This window comes from Bradysia coprophila, unplaced genomic scaffold (assembly GCF_014529535.1).
Source record: "Bradysia coprophila strain Holo2 unplaced genomic scaffold, BU_Bcop_v1 contig_70, whole genome shotgun sequence".
In the NCBI taxonomy this organism is placed as follows: domain Eukaryota; kingdom Metazoa; phylum Arthropoda; class Insecta; order Diptera; family Sciaridae; genus Bradysia; species Bradysia coprophila.
In genome coordinates, this window is record NW_023503941.1 from 2,326,946 (window position 1) to 2,346,739 (window position 19,794).

The 19,794-nt window shown below is 39.3% G+C and overlaps 1 protein-coding gene across 6 annotated transcripts in view; it reads right to left on the bottom strand.

The window, feature by feature from the left end:
• Nucleotides 1-19,794, bottom strand: part of LOC119083642 (sorbin and SH3 domain-containing protein 1) — an 84,774-nt gene that overhangs the window by 14,751 nt on the left and 50,229 nt on the right. For 5 of the 6 annotated variants that reach the window (XM_037193386.1, XM_037193385.1, XM_037193383.1 and 2 more), the window contains 4 exons: nt 19,554-19,609; nt 19,308-19,483; nt 13,373-17,821; nt 12,952-13,020 (listed from right to left, as the gene is read on the bottom strand). In XM_037193386.1, the coding sequence (XP_037049281.1) occupies nt 12,952-13,020; nt 13,373-17,821; nt 19,308-19,483; nt 19,554-19,609 (4,750 nt within the window). Of the gene's footprint in view, nt 1-7,070; nt 7,943-12,951; nt 13,021-13,372; nt 17,822-19,307; nt 19,484-19,553; nt 19,610-19,794 lie in introns of those variants that run through there. The other variant, XM_037193388.1, reaches the window with a different exon arrangement.

Genomic DNA, 19,794 nt, shown 5'->3' on the forward strand with positions numbered 1-19,794 from the left:
AAATGCGCTACAATTTTGTATGAAAATTACGGCAAAGTTCAGTGAATTCAAAAATCGTTAAAATCGATTTTTAAAAATTTATTACCAATTCGCATGTGCAAATCATGTGTATCCCTGGTATCCAGGACACGGACACCGCTCAATTTTTTTGCCGAAAACCCGCATACCGGCTTATCTAACTGGCACAGAAAAAAAGCGATAAAATGACCGGAAATCGAGAAATGACCAGAAATCGGGAAATTATTAAAAACGAGCCATCAGAACAGTCGGAGCGTTTGCTGCGACTGAGCCTCGTACAAACCCGTATATCTATTGCGTACGTGACCCTAGTGCGTCTGTCACCCTACTTTGACCGTAAGCCTATTGCGCCGGTTAATGTAGTTAAAGTAAAATTATTATGAAATGTGTACATCTTACAAATTGCGCATAGCGCAATTACCAAGCCCCGTACGACGTTCCTTTCAAATGAAACAAAAATTTCAAATCGCCCTAAAATTTTATTTTTTTGAAGGGCCTAGTATCGGCCTCAGTCCGAGGACCCAAATTTAAAATTTTTTTCAACTACATTCTATTCGGCCTTTGATTACCTTCCAAATGAAATAAAAATTACGAAAAACGGATGAAATTTGCTCGAGTTATATGTAAAATACACATAGGGCCCTAGTAGTGGCCTTAGTCCAAGGACCCAAATTTAATTTTTTTTCAACAACATTCTATTCGGCTTTTGATTACCTTCCAAATGAAACAAAAATTACGAAAAACGAATGAAATTTACTCGAGTTATATGTGAAATACACATAGGGCCCTAGTAGTGGCCTTAGTCCAAGGACCCAAATTTAATTTTTTTTCAACAACATTCTATTCGGCTTTTGATTACCTTCCAAATGAAACAAAAATTACGAAAAACGAATGAAATTTACTCGAGTTCTATGTAAAATACACATTGGGCCCTAGTAGCATTTCACTTCTAAGGCCCTAACTCACGGTCCACTCACCCGATTTAAAAAAAACTTTTTTTCCCTGGATTGGTATTGACAATACCTACCATTTGCCGTGTCATTTACATTTCCATCGTTTATTTTGCCATAAATATCACCAAAAGACCTTAAATCACTTAGGTGGCCCTAACTCACGAAGGGCCGACCCGAATATGCCCATCTTCGAACTTAGCCTCACTATTTCGACTATCTTTCAGGGAAAATTTTTTTTTGAAATGTGAATTGATTTACTCAAGATATCGACGTGACAGACGGACAGACAAAATTTTTATTGCAGATTCGTCATCTATGAACATAGGCAAACACTTTGCCCTTACCGTCTGCTTCGAATTCCATCAATTACACACGGCATCGTAATCCTATAAGCCCCTTTGTACTTCGTACGGGGCTAAAAACGGAATATCGGTCCTTGCAACCGAGATCGAGATTGAAAAACTAGATAATCTTAAAAATTGTTTTGGATACCGGAAAGAAAGCATTATTTGCACACACGTAGGAATGTGTTGCCAGCTTATTCAGTTTCAAGCTAAGAGTAATTATACTTAGAGAGGAAATTTCGAACAAAATTATGTAAAATATGTGGTCCCAACATGAAATAATGATTAATTAAGAGGGCAAATTGAACTATCAAAAGCGAAATAGCGTCAACGTATTGGTGTAAAATTATACGAAATGTGTATCTTATTATCTTATACAAACTGATGTTGGGACCACATTTCGTCGTACAAATTACCTCTCTAGGTATAATTACTCTAAGGTTTGAAGCGGTTAAAGAAGGCTTTAACTTAAAGCTCTTCAACAACGAACGCTTTGCTCATTTTTTTTTTAGTTCAGCTTTCATTTCGTCAAGTGAGGAAACATTTAAATCCCATTGAGGATGTGATTAGCGGATTTTTTTCGTTCAAACTCTTTCTTTTTCCGATTGTGTACGCTAAACACCAACGAGCAATTATAAAAAAAATTGTTTCTTCGTTGGGTACATACAACGAATGTTTAATTTAAAATTGAGATAATGACCAAGCATAGCACACCTTCAGGCGATATTTAATTGAGTATACACATATGTACAGTGAATAGTCAAAGAGAAAATGAATGAAAAAAGAATTGGAAATATCAATGCACATAGTACGTAACATCCGACCGCTGGATTCATGTTGTTGTTCTTTTTGATAATGATACACCGAGATAACGGTGAGAGACCGCAACATTATCAATTTAAAGAACAAAAAACAAAAACAAAATCAGAAATGAGCAAAATGTACAGAAAGAAAAATCAGAAAACGAAATTGAAAAACGCGATTGTGTCAGAATGTTTGCACAAGCAACTCGTTCGTTGTATCGATAAAGTAAAATGTTTCAAGGCAAGTGCATTTTCAGTTGCAAAATATGACACACTTCCGTGCGGCATCGATTTTAGTTTTCCAATTCTCTTTGCAGAAAATAGAGTCAAGTGCACGTATCGACGCTATATACACTGCAAATCCATGCTCAAGATTGAATTGGAATAAATATTCGATGCAACCGTGAGATACGCTAAAATATTTACACGGCGATTATGACTCGGGTATTGATTTATGAAATGTTTCAACGCTCCTTTGGGAGACGCAATTTTATTGTTCTACATGTCCTACGTCCCGTTGAAGGTTGATGTCCATTTACCGAAAAAGTACTCCGTGTGAGAGACAAAAATTTATTTTTTTCAATCTTTCCTGAGTCTGACCGCTTGATCTCTCACGGCTCAAACACTCAGTACTTTTTGTTGAGTGGAAACCGTACTTGAAACGAACTTTTCTTTCCTTTTAATTATTCATGATCAAGAGACTTGCTATTCATTCATCGACTTCGAAAAAGCTTTCGATTCAGTGGAAACATGGTCGATATTGGACGCATTAGACGAATGTACAGAAACTTCATAAGAGCAAATTCAGAATCGGCCGAGGTGTAAGGCAGGGTAACACCATTTCACCGAAATTATTCACGGCGATTCTGCAGAGTGTTTTTAGGAAGTTAAACTGGAGTAAAATGGGAATAAAGATAAATGGAGAGTACCTGAGCAATCTCCGCTTCGCTGATGACATTGTACCGATAGCAGCGAATCTAGGTCAGGCTCAGCTTATGCTACAACAGTTAAGTGAAGAGGCAAGCAAACTTGGCCTCAAGATGAACTTATCGCAAACAAAAGTCATGACCAACATCGGGGGCGATAGAGAAATCAAAATTGGTGACACTGTCATTGAACGAGTCGACAGCTACGTATATCTAGGACATAAACTGAAGTTAGGTCTGGACAACCAGACTGCAGAAATAAGACGTAGGATTGGTCCTTGCATGGGCAGCGTTCGGAAAACTCAGACTAATTTTCAAAAGCAAAATGAATAACAGTCTGAAACGCAAAGTGTTCGACACTTGTGTCCTTCCAGTGCTCACTTATGGAGCGGAAACGTTAACTTCAACGAAAGCATCCGAAGATAAATTGAGAGTGACACAAAGAGCCATGGAACGGAGTATGCTTGGAATAACACTCAGAGACAGAATGACGAATCAATGGATTCGACAACAAACCAGGGTCGTTGATGTCATGGAAAGAATAGCATCTCTGAAATGGAGCTGGGCGGGACATATTGCAAGAAGGGCAGACGAACGTTGGACCAAAAAGATCATGAACTGGCGACCATATAAAAGACGAGCTGTAGGTAGACCACCAGAGAGATGGACAAACGGAATTAAGAATATTGCAGGTACAAACTGGCAGCAAATGGCAATGGATCGTACGAAATGGAAAGAAGTTGGAGAGGCCCACATCCAGCAGTGGATAGAAACAGGCTGAAAAAGAAGAAGAAGAGACTTGATTCCCACAAACCTTTCCCTGTCATTGTTAACGGTTAATTTGATCCTACATACCAAAGTGCACGTTAAAATGAACGAAGTGATAGATTGTGTGCCAGTCCTCAATGCAATCACTTCAATTAGCGAAAATAGCATCAAATTTGAACAAGAATCTTGTGGCAACTAACCTCACAGAATGCATTTTGCTTACAGCAGTTAACTGAGTACAGTGGGTCCCATTACATAAAATGCAACGAACGGAGAGCTACGCAGATGTTTTTTGTATTTATAATCGCATTTAAACTGAAATAAATGAAATGAAATGAGTTCGCTAATTCTAAACTCTCCGATAAAATTAAATCCAATGTTTACTGTCGACTATCGACTGAAAGTACGAAACGACAAAAAAAACGGATTGCACAAAAAAATGGAGATTGTCATTCACCAGCAATTAACGTCGATGGCAATGGTTCATGCAGCAGGTTCACATTTTATTTTCATCTCGTCGATTTGAAATGAGTTATTCCATTGCACTACAGCAACAAAAAATGTGAGAGAGAAACGCTTGATGGAAAGTTGTCATATTATCATAACAAAGCCACACTTTTTTTCCTCGATGGTACGTTGATACGTTGAACTGAATCGATCAACAATAGAACTCATTAATGTTGAACATATTATGCAAGCAATCGTTCAATGGTTCAATATTACACGCAGAGTGTTTTATTATGCACGCACATACACAGACACCATCTCTACATGGGTTTGATTGAGAGATGGGAAAAGGTCGCATCATATTGAACTCATTAAACGTTACGTGCTTTACAAATATTTAGGCGAAATGTTTACGTTGCACGGATCGAAGTGTTTAAAAGCTCAGACTAACATTTGGTACAACAGATTTCGATTTGATTTTTTTTTCATCGAAAAATGAGACTACCTAACGATTCCCGAAAAAACAAACTTTTGAAAAAGAAATTTCAGTTGCACTAAAGGTGTTACGTAGCTGGAATGTGAATGGTGTGAAATTAGTCGACATCGAAAGTTCTCAATATCTTTAAGGGTGTGTCGCATTGTTTTTTTAGCGCTTTAAAGATTCTCGCAATTGTAACAAACATTTGGTTTTGGTGTTGGATTGTTTGTTTGCATTAACTATTCGGAGAAGTATATCCGGACAAACAGTGAACAAACAGATAGAATTTCAAGAAAAAGGTTTACATCGACAAGCATGGAAAAACACCGCTGGTTAAGCAAAAAAAAGAGCACATCAAAGACAACGTGTTGAGACGCGAATTAAAGAACAGAATTAAAGATTGCATCGTGGTACGCCTGTCGTTTTTAATAGTAGATTACAGCACCATGTAAATGGCCGATTATGGACCTCGCTTCGCTCGAGCCCGCAAACTTTCCGATTACTTTATTCGGCCGTTCGCATGGTCTCTGCTGTTATCTACTATAAACCCAACAAAAATCTATTCGAGAGAAGTGTGACGCAGTCTTTGAAGTACAATTTCTAAAATGAATGATATCGCTAGAGTTGACGCTTTCAGCTTCGTTACGCAAAAATTAAATTTTACACCCAATTTTAGTTCAAACAAGCTGGCTTAGTTTTTCTCATCATCTGCCAAATAATTTTTACCAAAAAAAAATTTGACTGGAAACAACCAAAATTTTACCAAAAAAATCTGCGTCGCAAAGTGGCAGATGTTCAGGAACAGACCAGCAAGAAAATTTATCTGCCACATGCGACGCAGATTTTTTTGGTAAAATTTTGGTTGTTTCCAGTCAAATTTTTTTTGGTAAAAATTATTTGGCAGATGATGAGAAAAACTAAGCCAGCTTGTTTGAACTGGGTGTAAAATTTAATTTTTGCGTAACGAAGCTGAAAGCGTCAACTTTAGCGATATCATTCATTTTAGAAATTGTATTTCAAAGACTGCGTCACACTTTTCTCGAAGAGATTTTTGGGATATCAGTCGTTTTAGAAGTTTTAGAACACTGCTTTTTATAACAGTTTATAACAGAAATTCGAAAATTTAACGAAAATCGAATATTTGTCGAAATTCGAAAATTTGACGAAATTCGAAAATTTGACGAAAATCGAAAATTTGACGAAAATCGAAAATTTGACGAAAATCAAAAATCTGACGAAATTCGAAAATTTGACGAAAATCGTTGACGAAAATCGAAAATTTAACGAAATTCGAAAATTTGACGAAAATCAAAAATTTGACGAAATTCGAAAATTTGACGAAAATCGAAAATTTGACGAAATTCGAAAATTTGACGAAAATCGAAAATTTGACGAAATTCAAAAATTATCTATCTGCCACCATTCAAAAAATATCTCCAAAACCCCAATTGACCCACCCATTTCCAACTTTCGACATTTTTCACATATGCCCCTCTGTTCTACTCGTAAAACTCTGAGACTTTGCCGAAAAAAGTAACTCTCTATCTTTCATAACCCCAAAAAATATTAGTCCTTTCATCCTACGCGCGAGTAGCTCAAAATTTGGTCACTCTAATCACTCTAGCTCAAACGAATCTGACCCGATTTTTTAAATAATTTTTTTGTTCGAATCGTGTTACGAATACCTTTCATTTGATGGGTCGCACGCCTCTGTAGGTTTCAATACTGCGAAGCTACAGCCGAAAACGCGTTCCCGACCCTCGAGAACCACACTCAGAAACCACTTCGAGGCCAATAAAACAAAATTCTGGTTTTTCCTGGGGTAATGGCGTATCACATTTTCATTTTTATGCCCACCCTGAGGTTCCTGCAAAAATTCATGGAGATTGGCTGACTACTTTTCGAGATCGACCGTCGATAGATAGATAGACAGATAGAAACATACAGAGTAAGTTGAAAGATTTTGATTGTTTGGGAAAAGTCAATTTGGTGTATTTTGTATGAAAAGTGACCAATTCCAAAACGATGTATCTCCGGCAATTTTAAACCTACATAGTCGAGTGATAGCTCGTTTTGCTCGTATTTGAAGCGAGAATATGATAAAATATGTTTTGTGGTGATATAAACCAAAGGGTAGAAACGGAAATGTTCGGTTATATATAGTTGCCGCGTTTGCTAGAGAGAAAAGTCTTCTGTGCCTAGCAAATCCAATTCAAATCTCAGGGGGAGGAATTTTCTTTTCAACCAGAGAGTTGCACGAAGCACATAAAATCCGAGAAATCGAAACGCTGGCCCATCAATCAATCAATTTACAAAAGCAATTATATACTAACTGAACGGTAGCGGTCCATAAACAGCAGCTGGAACAATATCAATTTTATCCGAATGTCTCGGCCGTTGCAAATTGAACAATTCACTCGTTGTCACCGAATGTCCGCACGAATCATTCGATTCAATGGAATCATGAAGTGTATTTTGATTGGAGTGCTGTTCTGTCGGTGAATTACAACCGTAGACGAATTGCCTATCATCATAATCGGATATGATGTAGGGATTGGCCTTGATGAGAATGTAATCGTTGAACGTTGTGTCGTTCATTATGGATTTTCAATTTTGATTGCCTTGTGGGCGAATGGAACTTCACATTTGTTATCAATGTTTTCACGTTTAAACTATCTGCTGACCGTGAGCGTGAGTTATTCCGTAACCGATTTAATATATTCAACGAAAATGACGTAAATGTAACCCCGCGTAGTTACGCTTATTGCTTACGAGGTGACCATAAATTTCAATTTTCTGTTGGTCCACAATGTTCACATGCCAGAGATGTTAACGAGAAAAGAAAACAATTTGTTCTTGAATGTCACAGTACAACACCGACGACGACACACGGAATATACCGTCGTCGTTCACGTACGATAAACATATTTCAAAAATGCTAAAATTGTTTTATCAATAAAATGGTAACATATCCAATATTGTACCGATGCTATATAATGAGCTTCAGCGTTGGCACGTTGCTTCTTTTTCCCAATATTTATACACACACTTGAACCGATCGATTCGTTGTTTACCACTGAAACACGATATTTAGATGGGAAAAAAACAGCAACAACTGAGATACAATTTACAACTGAGAGTTTGGTGTATTAGATACGATAGGTTGTCTAGAGCGTAGATCTTTCAACTACGGGTGTTTCGAGAAAAGCATTTTTTTTTCGTTTGGCTTGCAATCATCTACTTCAGCAGAATTTGATTTTTACGCAGCGTAAAGACGTTGCTTGAGAAGCAGAATGTACTGAAAACGTTTTGAGAAAAAGATAATTTCATAATAGGCGACTGTTCCACCAACCCATGAACCATTTATTGTAAACAATCCAACGACAAGCTATACATGCAGTGTCCCTGATTTGTTTGTTTCTTTAGAGCTCTCAGTTCTTGCGGCCGGTAACTAAGCACGCCTCAAAGTATGCAAATACTCTCTGATTGATTGATATCTCGTCTAAATGTAGGCTTGACATATGCACACAGATACATCGTTTTCGGACGTCATATACGTCATTTAGTAACGACCAGCCACTGCCACCGAACACAATTTGCAACTACGCAACGTTAGGACGTTACCAATGCGATACAATCGCTTGAAAAGTTCCACGTGGAATTGTCTGACACGGTAGTCGAGTCCGGATCATTTTGGTGGAAGGATATCACGTAAGGCATATCGTCTTGTGCATATTTCAAACTTGTGAAAGTGTGAGTGGAAGAGAGATAACCTTCTGCAACTATAACGAACAAAAGTCGAGGCCAAGGTTATGTTGGGAGTTATGCAGATTACTGGCATGCAAGACCAATGTCAGGGCCTACCTTTTAGGCATGAGCGCCGCCGAAAATAAGCCGCCGATCAAGCCGCCGCCGGCCATTTTTGAGCAAGCCGCAGCCGAGCCGGTGCCAAAAACAGGGTTGAAACGGCTGGAAAATGAAATAAAAATTTCGAAAGGTGAATGGGTGAAATAGTTTTGAAAACCGAGATTCCTGTTGATCCTAAGCAGCTCAAGTACTTTTTGAATTTTTTTTTACAAAATTAAGAAAATTTTGAAAATTTTCTTGAATTTTCATGAATTTTCCAGAATGGTATATTACGTCCTCGCTTCTAAGTTTGTTGTTTTGGCAAGTATGACCTTTGCGGAACGAGCCGAAGGCGCTCAATCAGTTAATTCACAAATTTGAGGAAACTTTATCGATCTTTGCGAATTTTCTCGATTTTTTTTTCTTTTCAATTTTTACTTGATTTTCGTGAGCTTTCGATTTCTTATCGAAAACCATTTTCTTAATGAGTTAAATGAGTGTACTGGAGCATGATTTTCCATTTAGTTCAAGTTTTGAGGCAATAAAACTTGACGCGTTAGTGAACCTTAGACTTAGAGACTTGCTTGTAACAAGACCAGTTCCACTTGCACTTTGAACAGCCTAATCTACCTACATTTTCGCTTTCCGTACAATTTCATTTTCATGCTTACTAGTTCATTTTCCATGAATTTATCGAAACGTTTTTATTTTGAAAAAAGTTAAAAGAAACCTCCAGCCGAGCCGTTTTAAGCCGGCTCAAGCCGACTTTTTCGCCGCCGCCGAGAAATTTTTTTCGGCTAGCCGCCGCCGAGGTTTCTCCGTCGGCGCTCATGCCTGCTACCTTTAAAACGTTTCTTTAGTCTTATTGTACTGACAATCAATTCAAATATTTAGACTAGAGCTCCGCTGTTTCAAGGATTCTGTGTAACTACTGCAAAGAAAAAATAGAAGTCTGCGCAACCTGAAGCGTTTGACTCTGAAATATAGGCTAGCAATGAGTAGTTGAATTAAACGGTTTGTTAAGCTTAAAGCTTTGGCGCCTAATTTGAATTTTGCACAATAGTTCAACGTCGTACACAAAAATACCAATCTTTAAACGTTAGTATGACTTAGTGTGATGGGCTAAATGCTAACTCAATGAAAAATAAAATTCGAAATTAAATATTTCCGGCTGTCCCATCACGTTTTCTTAGCGTTCCATTCAACATATACCCCGCAGCACTTACTTCCACATTTCAATCTTTGTATTGGTTTCATTTCCATAAAAAATGTTAAGTAATTGAATTTGTGTCATATCTGTCTGTCTGTGTGGTCGTGGGAAACGTAATCCATCAAAATGATAATGATGTGATTGCAGAATCGAGACCCCACACACCAAACGGTTAAACAAAAATATTTCTCTTTTTAAATGGTGTTAACAATGAAATCGTAACAACAACAGTGAATATTATGTACCTCTATGCACCGACTGGCATATTCAAAGTCAAGTTCATGGTGCTTCGATGAATATTAATTAGATTTAGGAATGTCCATGAATCGCGCGTTTAACATAATCCCTATTTATACACTCGTGGATGGATGTGTATGTGTGTGGACTGGTCTGTCTAATATTTTATGTAATTCGATTTGAATGTTGGAAACGACAAATTTCGTTTTTAATATCGTCCATCAGCAACGCTCATTACTTCATTTTACTGATAATTACCGTTCAGGTCAAGTGAATTTCGTTATTCAATTTCGCTTTCTATTTTAAAATCGAAATATTTAGCATATGCGATGATGCAATGGCTAAATTTGTAAAATTTATCATCATGTGGCTTGATTTATGGTAATTCGGTAGAGTGCTGCATATCGAAAATACTTTAAATACAATGATTGAATACAATATTGATGCAGAACAAACATTTAGAGTCGGATTGTCACTGCGATATTGTATACGGTCGTGGTCGTGGACTTCGCAAAGATTTCACGAAAAATCTTAAATTTTTTCTCAGATTTTTAAAGTCTTTGAATCTGGGATACAAGATTCCTACATCAAGATCGGGGAAGGGGAATCTCGTTCTCAGTTCAGTGAAATGATTTTCTGTAAAACTAAAAATTTTCTTAAAGAACTAGGTCCCGCCACTTGGGTGGGTCATGTCTCTTGACTGAACATTTTTTCCAGAAATTTTTTAATTTGTAATAATAAAGGGACCGCAAACCGTGAGTTTTGTTTATTTCAAAACGCGCTGATCCGATAGGGTTCTCTAAAAAGCCTCGTGTGATTTACGGTCCTCGCTCGCAAGCTTCCAGTCTGCTAGACGTGATAGAGAAAAAGTTGTGTGAGCATATGAAGCTCGTACATCATTTATTTTTGCTCAACACTCTTGTACTTTGTTGGATTGAACCAGCTTTGTTGGTAAGCTCTACCACATCCCTCATGTTTGGAGCATGTTTGGAGATGAAACGATGCCGCAATTTCATTTTCATATGAAAGTGAACCACATTTTCGTTTATGATTCGCCAGAGGTGTACACGCACAAAAGTATGAGCTTAGGCTGCTAGAGTCATGTGGCAATTGTTTTTAATTTGAAAAATGTTGAGTATGAGCAATTCACTCAACGGTACTTTAACGAAGTAAACTGAATTACTAGTTTCGATCAGCTTAGCCTAAATCATTTTGTTCACTTCTAATTCATATCCCACCGAATAAAGTCGTTTTGTGTTTGGTCTATCCTGAAACTTTAATATTGTAGAATCCAATTAGGTTCCAATCGCTAACAGGTTATGGGCCCAGCATCTACAAATTAAAGAGAAATGGCAGAGAAAGAAACCAGAATTGTGAAATTGAATAATTCAAATTATTCAATCTGGAAATACAAAATGGAACTGATTCTCATCAAAGAAAATCTGTGGGAGAAAGTCATGAAAGCTCCGGTGGTCGACAATGCAGCAGGAGAAGCAAATGAGGCATAAGCACTAGCAGCACCAGCAGCAGTCGAGAAGGCAGAATGGAAAAAAGTTAGACGAAAGACTACGGCTTGGGACTCATGGGAAGCGTTACGCCAGTATCATGAAACATCGACTCTCAGCAATAAGGTTCACATTGTGCGGCAAATTTGCGATTTGAAAATGTCCGAGAACGGAAATGCTGAAGAGCACATCAATCATATGTCTGATTTCTTTCAAAGATTGGTCGATATTGGCGAGGAAGAGATCTCAGAGTCATGGAACGTCGCGATGTTGCTAAATAGTTTGCCCAAAAGCTATGATACGCTCATAACGGCACTGGAAGCAAGGGATGAAGATGATCTGAATTTTGCGCTCGTTCAACAGAAGGTTTTGGCTGGACACTTTTTTGAATGAAGATATTTTACCGCCGAAGTGAACACAGCAAACATTCAATCTAGTATTTATAATAGCGGAGTGTCACTGTTGTGTCGAAATATTTTCTGTGTTTTTGTCGCGACAAAACAAAAAAAAAACTTTTTGTTTTTGTATCGAGTAAAAAGTGTTTTAGTGTTCAAATATGCCTTGGCGACCTAAAGAGACTATGCCCGAATACAATGGAAAGTATAAGAGGTGAGTTTCTTTGAATTTTTTCGGTGAATTTTTGTGATAAAATTTTACATACATTTTCGGGAAACTGTCCTGTCCCTTTCCCTATGACGGGCTTAAAGGCAAATTGAATTTTGATACTCGCCAAATCAATTTTGTTTCTCACGTTCCCTTTACTGCAGGAAATCTGTTATCTAAAGTGACTCTCTGCTTCTGGCTCCGAAACATGGTACTGTTACAGAGCGAGACAACCCATACCAGCTGTTTTCCTCACTGGATCATGACTATTTCACAATGGAAATTTTGACTGTAAGTTCCACCGGGTGCAAATAGTGTAATAAATAGTCAAGCGAAAAAAATAACAAAACAAGAACAAAGGTTCTGCCACAGAGGACAGAGCATCTGTGTAAAGTAAAGAGTTAACTCGCTATCAACCTGAATGCGAATTTATTGGAGCTACGCTCGTAGACTACAAATTAATGTTCAAACGAGCGTCGTCATACACTGTTTTAAACCAGTCAACGGAAGTTGTTGAATTACCTCAAGATCCGTATGTGTTAACATGTTCATTACTGAAGTGACTTAAAACTTGCATTCCACTTACGATTCACTAGACTAGTGCATGCAAAACTGGTATGAATATCGCTCGAGGAATGTTTACTAATATTGTTTAGGTTTATAGACAGAAAGAGTTGAAGGATGCAGCTCATTCCTATTAATAACTAATCGTATTCTAATGTAAATACTACAAACTAATGTGCAAGTAACTATTTCAACCGGGTGGTGTTTTGTGTTCAAATTAAAGAAGGAAAAAAAATCAAATAATCTTACCTTGATCTCTGTTATCTAAGTTCAATGGCACGCCTTTAATCGGAGGTGGTGGGGGAACAACTTCAGTGTCTACACATAAAAGACAGGCAAGACATAAACAAATTAAAAATGGGGAAAATTATGGAAATAAAATTGAAAATCAAACTAAGGTTAAACAATGAGGTTCACTAAAAAAAGGAAAAGCATGCAACAGTAGATGTAATAGGTCAATAGCACAGTTTTGGAGAAAATTAGAAAATTTAAAAAAATTGACATTTCACATGGTCCGACTAAAAAATACGTTTCCGACTATGCCGCATGTTGAGACGCTAGAATAATAAAAAAAAACATTTCGTGTGCATTGCCGGTGATCTTAAAATTCACAAATTCAGTGGTTCACTCCAGGGTGCAATTAAAAGTGTTTTAAATTCGATCGAAAAACCTTCAAATTTAACGGTTGGTTTTGCACCGTTGTTGTTCTTCTGCAAACGGCGCCACAACAGCTCAGCGTCGATCCGTTTATCGGGAACGTATCGGTTGATTGGACGGTGTTTCATTGGATCGTAGTCCTGGTTGGCAAACATATCGTAGAACGGTTTCAGAATTGAAGCAATGCCCGATTTCGATCGTGGCGGTGACGTAGAGCACGGACGACTCGAAACGCGTTTCTTACAAATCGTACTGATCGGTCCTTTGTCCGGCGACACTGGTGACCGTGCATTGTCTCTGGCATTTGGATATTTGTGGGCGATCCATGGGCCAGTTAGATAATTCGAAATGTCCTTGAGTTCGCTTATATCCGGAGACGATGTGTACATTTGACCCATTAACGATAACCGATCGGGTGACTCAAATTTACTTCGCATTTTCTGCACCTCTCCGGTCCACAAATTGGTGACTTGGCTGGAAGTTGGAGATTTTTTCATCTCTTGCTTGAGGGATGCCGTTTTACTAATGATGTCGATGTGTGGCATGAACCGATCTTCCTTCTTGAATGGCACTTTCGGTATCGGTGAAATGACACGTCGAACGCGACTTCGACCCCGAGCGGCAGAATTTTTCACTTCAAACTTGTGCGTAATCCAAGACACATCTCCGGCCTCATGCGTCTTTACCGTTATCTTATCCGGACTGGTTATTCGTTTGATTTTGTTCAGATCCGGATCACTCTGGAATCGTCTGGGCGGAATTTCGATAAAATTTCGTCTCGGTTTGAATGTGAGGCTTTCGAACTTATCTTTCATCTTCTGTACATCGCCGGTGCGGACAATGTTGTAGTATGTCTTGTAGTTCTTTTGTTCGTAGTAAGGTGATACGCTCCTCGAACGGAAAACACTTTCGACACTGGTTGAATTCGAAACCGCTTTTACAGTTGAGGCACTACATTTACCTTTCGCTGGTGATGGTGTACGTGTCCTAGCTGGACCAGGGTCTCTTTCGCCAAATAATTCCTTAAAATCCGACACCGAAGAACTTCTACCCTGAACCAGACTCTGTTCAGCTTTCTTTTTCGCCATTTTTTCCTCAATGATTCGCATGATTTCTTCTTCATCTGGAGACGAATATTCCCGGGCGTGATAGATGGTAGTTTCAGGCGCTTCATCTTTCTTCTTCTCGAAATAATGAATTTTCTCCAGAATCCGTTCGGTGTTTTTAGGCAATTGTTCGGTGTTGCTCTCTATGTCGATCAACTGCTTCGACTCGTCGAGTTCATTCTTGGCTTCGTGAAAAGTTCGTTCTGTCCTTTCCTGTGCGCTTCCGTCTGCCTTCGGATCTGCTGATGTTTTGCGCACAGTTTCACTTTGGTCTAAAAAATTGCCTCCTTTCTGTGGTTGTGACAAAGTGTTCCTCGCAATATCAGAAGCGATCGCTCCACGCGTTTCCTTGGCGAGAAAAATTGGTGCCATTGATTTCTGGCGTCGTTCATGCAATTTGTCCTGAATCTCTTTGCTAATGCTGAAGAAAATGCTCTTCTTTTCGGCCTCAGAGATCTCTTTCTGTTCTCGTTTGACCAGATCTTCGTACCGTTCAACGCTACGACTGGCCCGCGGTTCATGAATGGAACTTATGGACTCCGAACGGAGGTTTTCCGTCAATCGCTCTTGATGACGTTTCAAGATTGGTCCCAGCAGCTCTTCCTTGCGAACAAGAGAAGTGCTTCGCACGACTAAAGATCGATTTTTTGGTTGATCGGTGGACGAAACATTTATAACGAATTTATCCGGAACAGGACCGGCTCCGACATTCTTCTCGCATTGTGAAGGTCCGCTGAAATTGTTGTTGTAAATTTCGCTCAACTGATTCTTTATCTTTGCAATTTGATCTCGAGTCAGCGTGCTGATGAGCTTCTTGCTGATTCCGATTCTCGTGTCATCGGCCTGAATTTTCGACGAGCTTGTCTTAACTGGTGGATTATATTTCACCACCATGTTGGAAGCCAGATCGAGAACCGAACTTCCACGCCACAACGGTTTGTAGGTGCCCTTAGACGCATTGCTTTCTTCTTTCTTTAGTTCGTCTTGACGCTCTTCCGAATGCCTTTCCTTGAACATGTCCTTCAAATCTTCGACGGATTTCTCTTTGATTCTCAAACCGCTGTCGCGTCGTTCATTCCATTTCATGTCTTCGACATACTTTGGACGAAACAAAAAATCTTTCTCTTTTTCGTCACGTCGCAGCTTGTCCACCAGGTGATTCAATTCCTTTTCAGCTTTCTCATGATCCCGCACCTGTTTCCATTCATCGAAATCGATAAGGTCACCTTCTTTGCGAATTGGACGCAAGTCCGTTGACGATGTAGCTCGTTCCAACTGTCCAACGCGTTCCAAATTGTTGTAGAATCTGTTGAGTTCTTTGAATCGTTCGGATTTTTGATGTGAACACATTGGGACATGATTTTCGTAGCTGTTGGCATTCAGCATGCTATTGCTGCGGGTCAATGCATGCGAGTCCAATGAGTGATAACGATCACTGCTACCGAGACTGCGAGCCCGAACTACTTTTTTCTGATCCGTCTTCTGGTTATTAGCCTTGAAACTTTCTGTTCTTCTTTGTTGTATCCTGCGACAAGAGGGCGATCGAATATCTCGGACAGGCGACACATTGCGTGCCATATACTCAAAACTTTGCCGTCCATGGATCACAACTGGCGAATTCGGTCGAATGACTTCGGTTAGAAAGACATTTGAGGTCGGTTCCTCGAATTTGTGCACCAGTTCGGTGGTTCGACTGTGTGTCATGCTTCCAAAGTCTTCCTCTTCATCGGACAGTTGATGGAAAGAGTCGTATTTAGTGACTGAATCGTAGAAGAGACACTTTGGCCGGAACAACTTCTGCGGACTTAAGCTTCGTGATTGACGAATGCGGTCATGTTCCATGGTTTTGAACTTTGAACCGGACACTGCCCGCTTATTCGTCAAATAAACGCTTTGATGTTTCGACTTAGTGTCGGCTTTTCTGGTCACAGTATCCCATAGTCTTGCCTTCTCTTGGACAGAGGTATTTTTGGACACACAACTTACAATGGACGGAGGAGGAGAGGGAACATCTCGAAGGAATAAGTTTTGGAAAAACGTATCGGTTCGGTTGAAACGAATTGCTTCGTCAATGTTATCATGATAGTGTTCGTCCAGCGACTTTTCATCTTCTCGCATTGTCGAGTTGTATGACACCATTTCAACCGTTCGATTATCAATTTCATCCGTACCTTCATTGGTGTTCTTTTCCTTGGCATTGGCTTTCTTTTTGCGACCTTTTCCACTTATCGTAAGCGGAAAAACCGTTTCCTTCGACGTGGACTTAATGACGTTCAACGATTTGCCGTGGTAGCTGCGCTTTTTCGAATTACACGAATCAATGGAGTAGGTGGAACTGGTTCTGGCCAACGATAAATTCGAGACTGATTTTGATGAATTCTTCGACTTGCTGGTAAATTTGCTTTCACAACTGCGCGAGCCTCGGGTGATATTGGATTTTACCATGGAAGTTTGACTACGTGCCCCGATCCGAGCTTCCGTTTTCAACGGTTCCTTGCTTTTCGACGAAATCGCAACGGTCAATCGCAGAGACTTTTCGTCATTCTTTGCCGACCCTTTGTGCGATTTATTCGACGAAAATGAATAGTCGGATGTTTTAACCGTACCGCCAGCGGATACTTTTCTGGTGGATTTCGAGGCGGTGTATTTTTCCGTCGAAACCGGCATTCTGAAGGTAGTTTGAACGGCCTTTTTTATCTGATCGGGAGACTTGAGATCGGGATTTCTCAGGATGCTGGTACTGGCAGTAAATGATTTACGACACAACGGCAATCTTTGCTCCAACTTCTTTTTCTCTTCGGCGAAAGTGCGTTCCTTCGATATGCTTCGGCCGAAAGCTATTGGACTGGCACCAGATCTACGTGCATCTGCCTTGGACACCTGCGGTATTGGACTCACCGAACTGACCCGGCAAAATTGGCGACGAGTGGATCGAAAATCGTTGGCAACATTTTTTTCCTCTTTCAACGAGAATGTCGATACAACACTACCGGTCGATCGTGATCGGTTTGAATTTCCCGCCAAACGGCTTTTTCTCAACGTTATCGTACCGGTGTTGATCGGTCCGCTTGATGTTGGTTTCTTGGAATTCTGCTTGGCCATGGATTGAATATCGCTAAATATTTGCAGAGTCGTGTTCCGTTTGGACGATTTACGGTTCGGCGGTGCGGGCGGATTGACCGGTACAAATGTTTGAACGGATTTCGGAAACGGACCGAACAGATCAATTGGTCGGGTTATGTTTGTTATGGGATAGCAAATGATCTCTTTGTGAGGTTTGATCATCGAGTCAATGTTATTGACACGAATTTTGGTTAGCGTTGATGTAATCGGGAAATATTCAATGTGGTGATCGTCTGGAAATTAGAAAAAAACGGAAAACATGGCGCATGAAACACGTTTCTTTGCGATACAATGCGTTGATGAGCCTTTCACCGGTGTGATGTAAAATCGTTGCAATTCAAAATATAAAATTTGGTAAAAAATCACACACGTGGTATAACTGCCATAACGGTAATCTGCTCGGCGTGTCTGTGTTTATGTGCAAAACATACGATAAAATGTGGTTGTTAAGGATTGTGCTCGTCGGTTACAGTCGATGAGGGATATTCAACTCAGTAAGGAAGGGGATAAGTTGTAGCATGAAGACGCAGAAAGGACACTATTGTTTCTTCTTAGTCTTGATTTCCACTTCCGCTTTCTCTCGGTTTACTTTTTAAACAATAGAAAATAAGCGTGGTTTACCTAAACGGAGGTTTTCTTGTAACTGGAAATCAAGCCTTAAGTATAGTTTCCACTTAAAAACAGCACTCCGTTTAGCCTTCGTTTACATGACAGTTGTAAAATAGAACAAAAGAACTGTCACGCAAACAGAGTGGAAATTGAATTTGTTTCAATTTTTTACTCCGTTTACGTGACAGTTCCTTTGTTTTATTTTACAACTGTCATGTAAATGGAGGCTAAAGTGGAAACTATACTTCACATTTGCATGTTAATACAGCAGCGCTGTATGTCATTGCATTCTTTTCGTTTTTGTGCCTTTGCAGACGTCTCGTCGATATTTTGGCCGTAAGATGGCGTCACAGTCGTCCGTTTTCTTGACAGTTTTAAAACAATGCAAAAGTCATCTAAACAATAGAAACGTCACGTAAACGGAAAGCTAAACATAGGCAAAACGGACGACGGTGAATTCAGCTTAACTGACAGTTTGACGTTTTTGTGTCTTTGTTGACGTTTCGTCAGTGTTTTGATTAAGATTTTACTGAAATTTGGCGCAAAATTTGACTTTTCCGTTGACGAATGGATCTATTGAGATAGAACTATCCGATCATGAACTGTTGGGGATGATTTGGATTGAAAAAGAGCAAGAAAAAAAGTGTCCAAATTAACGATTGCAGTGGTTTTTGTACATGATCGAAGCGTAAATATAAGTAGGAAGTGAAGAGTGCATCTACACATTAAAATAGCGTGCAATTTTGGGTGGTGAAGCATTTGTTTTTATTGAACAAATTGGATTCGAATGAAACAAATCCACAACAAACCTTGAAGTAGTTTTCCCAGCACCAAATTGGTTAAAATTAAAGCCCTTGATGTTATGTTTCTGTAGTCAAAATGTTAAAATAAAATACAACAAAAAAATCCCCGACAAAACCTTTAGTGGGAGGAGTCTCGCGAGACATTCGAGTCGTATTAGACTAAGTGAAATGAGTGGAATCGAAGCGGATGCGAAACTCCTCGGTAAACAAAAAAAAATTTGATTTTGTGAAGCCAATAAAATTAGTTTTAATTGCAGAATTCACACCCCAATGTCGAAAGAAATTTTTAACGGATTCCAATTCTTACCTTTCGGCTTTTCCGGAGCTTGTTTGCGGAACCCTTGCGGTGGAGCCTCTCCTCCAGCTTGTAAATTCAAATATGCCTGCTTCTGTTCAACGGGACTGAGTGGTGATGGTATGCCGGTGTCTCGTTTGCGGAATACAAGCGTTGAGTCACTCTCGTAACCCTGGTCCTTTAATGCTCTGCCAAAATGAAATTTCGATGATTAAATTGAGCAAAGAAAATGCAACTAGTTGTCGTTGTTCAACGAACCTTGACAGGTAACCCTCTGTGTAACTTCGACTTGCTAGCTTTTCGTGCTCGGTACGCTAAAATTAAATTGTTGAATTCGGATTAACTTAGAGGTTGTTGGAGAGAAGAGATTTTCGCGATCGATCGCTTTACATAACCTCATGACCGCAGTTTGTGCAGCTCAATGGTAACATGGTAAAAAGTAATCATAAGTTCACGCTATACCCTCCTAAAATTTCGTTAGATTGACGAATTTGCAACA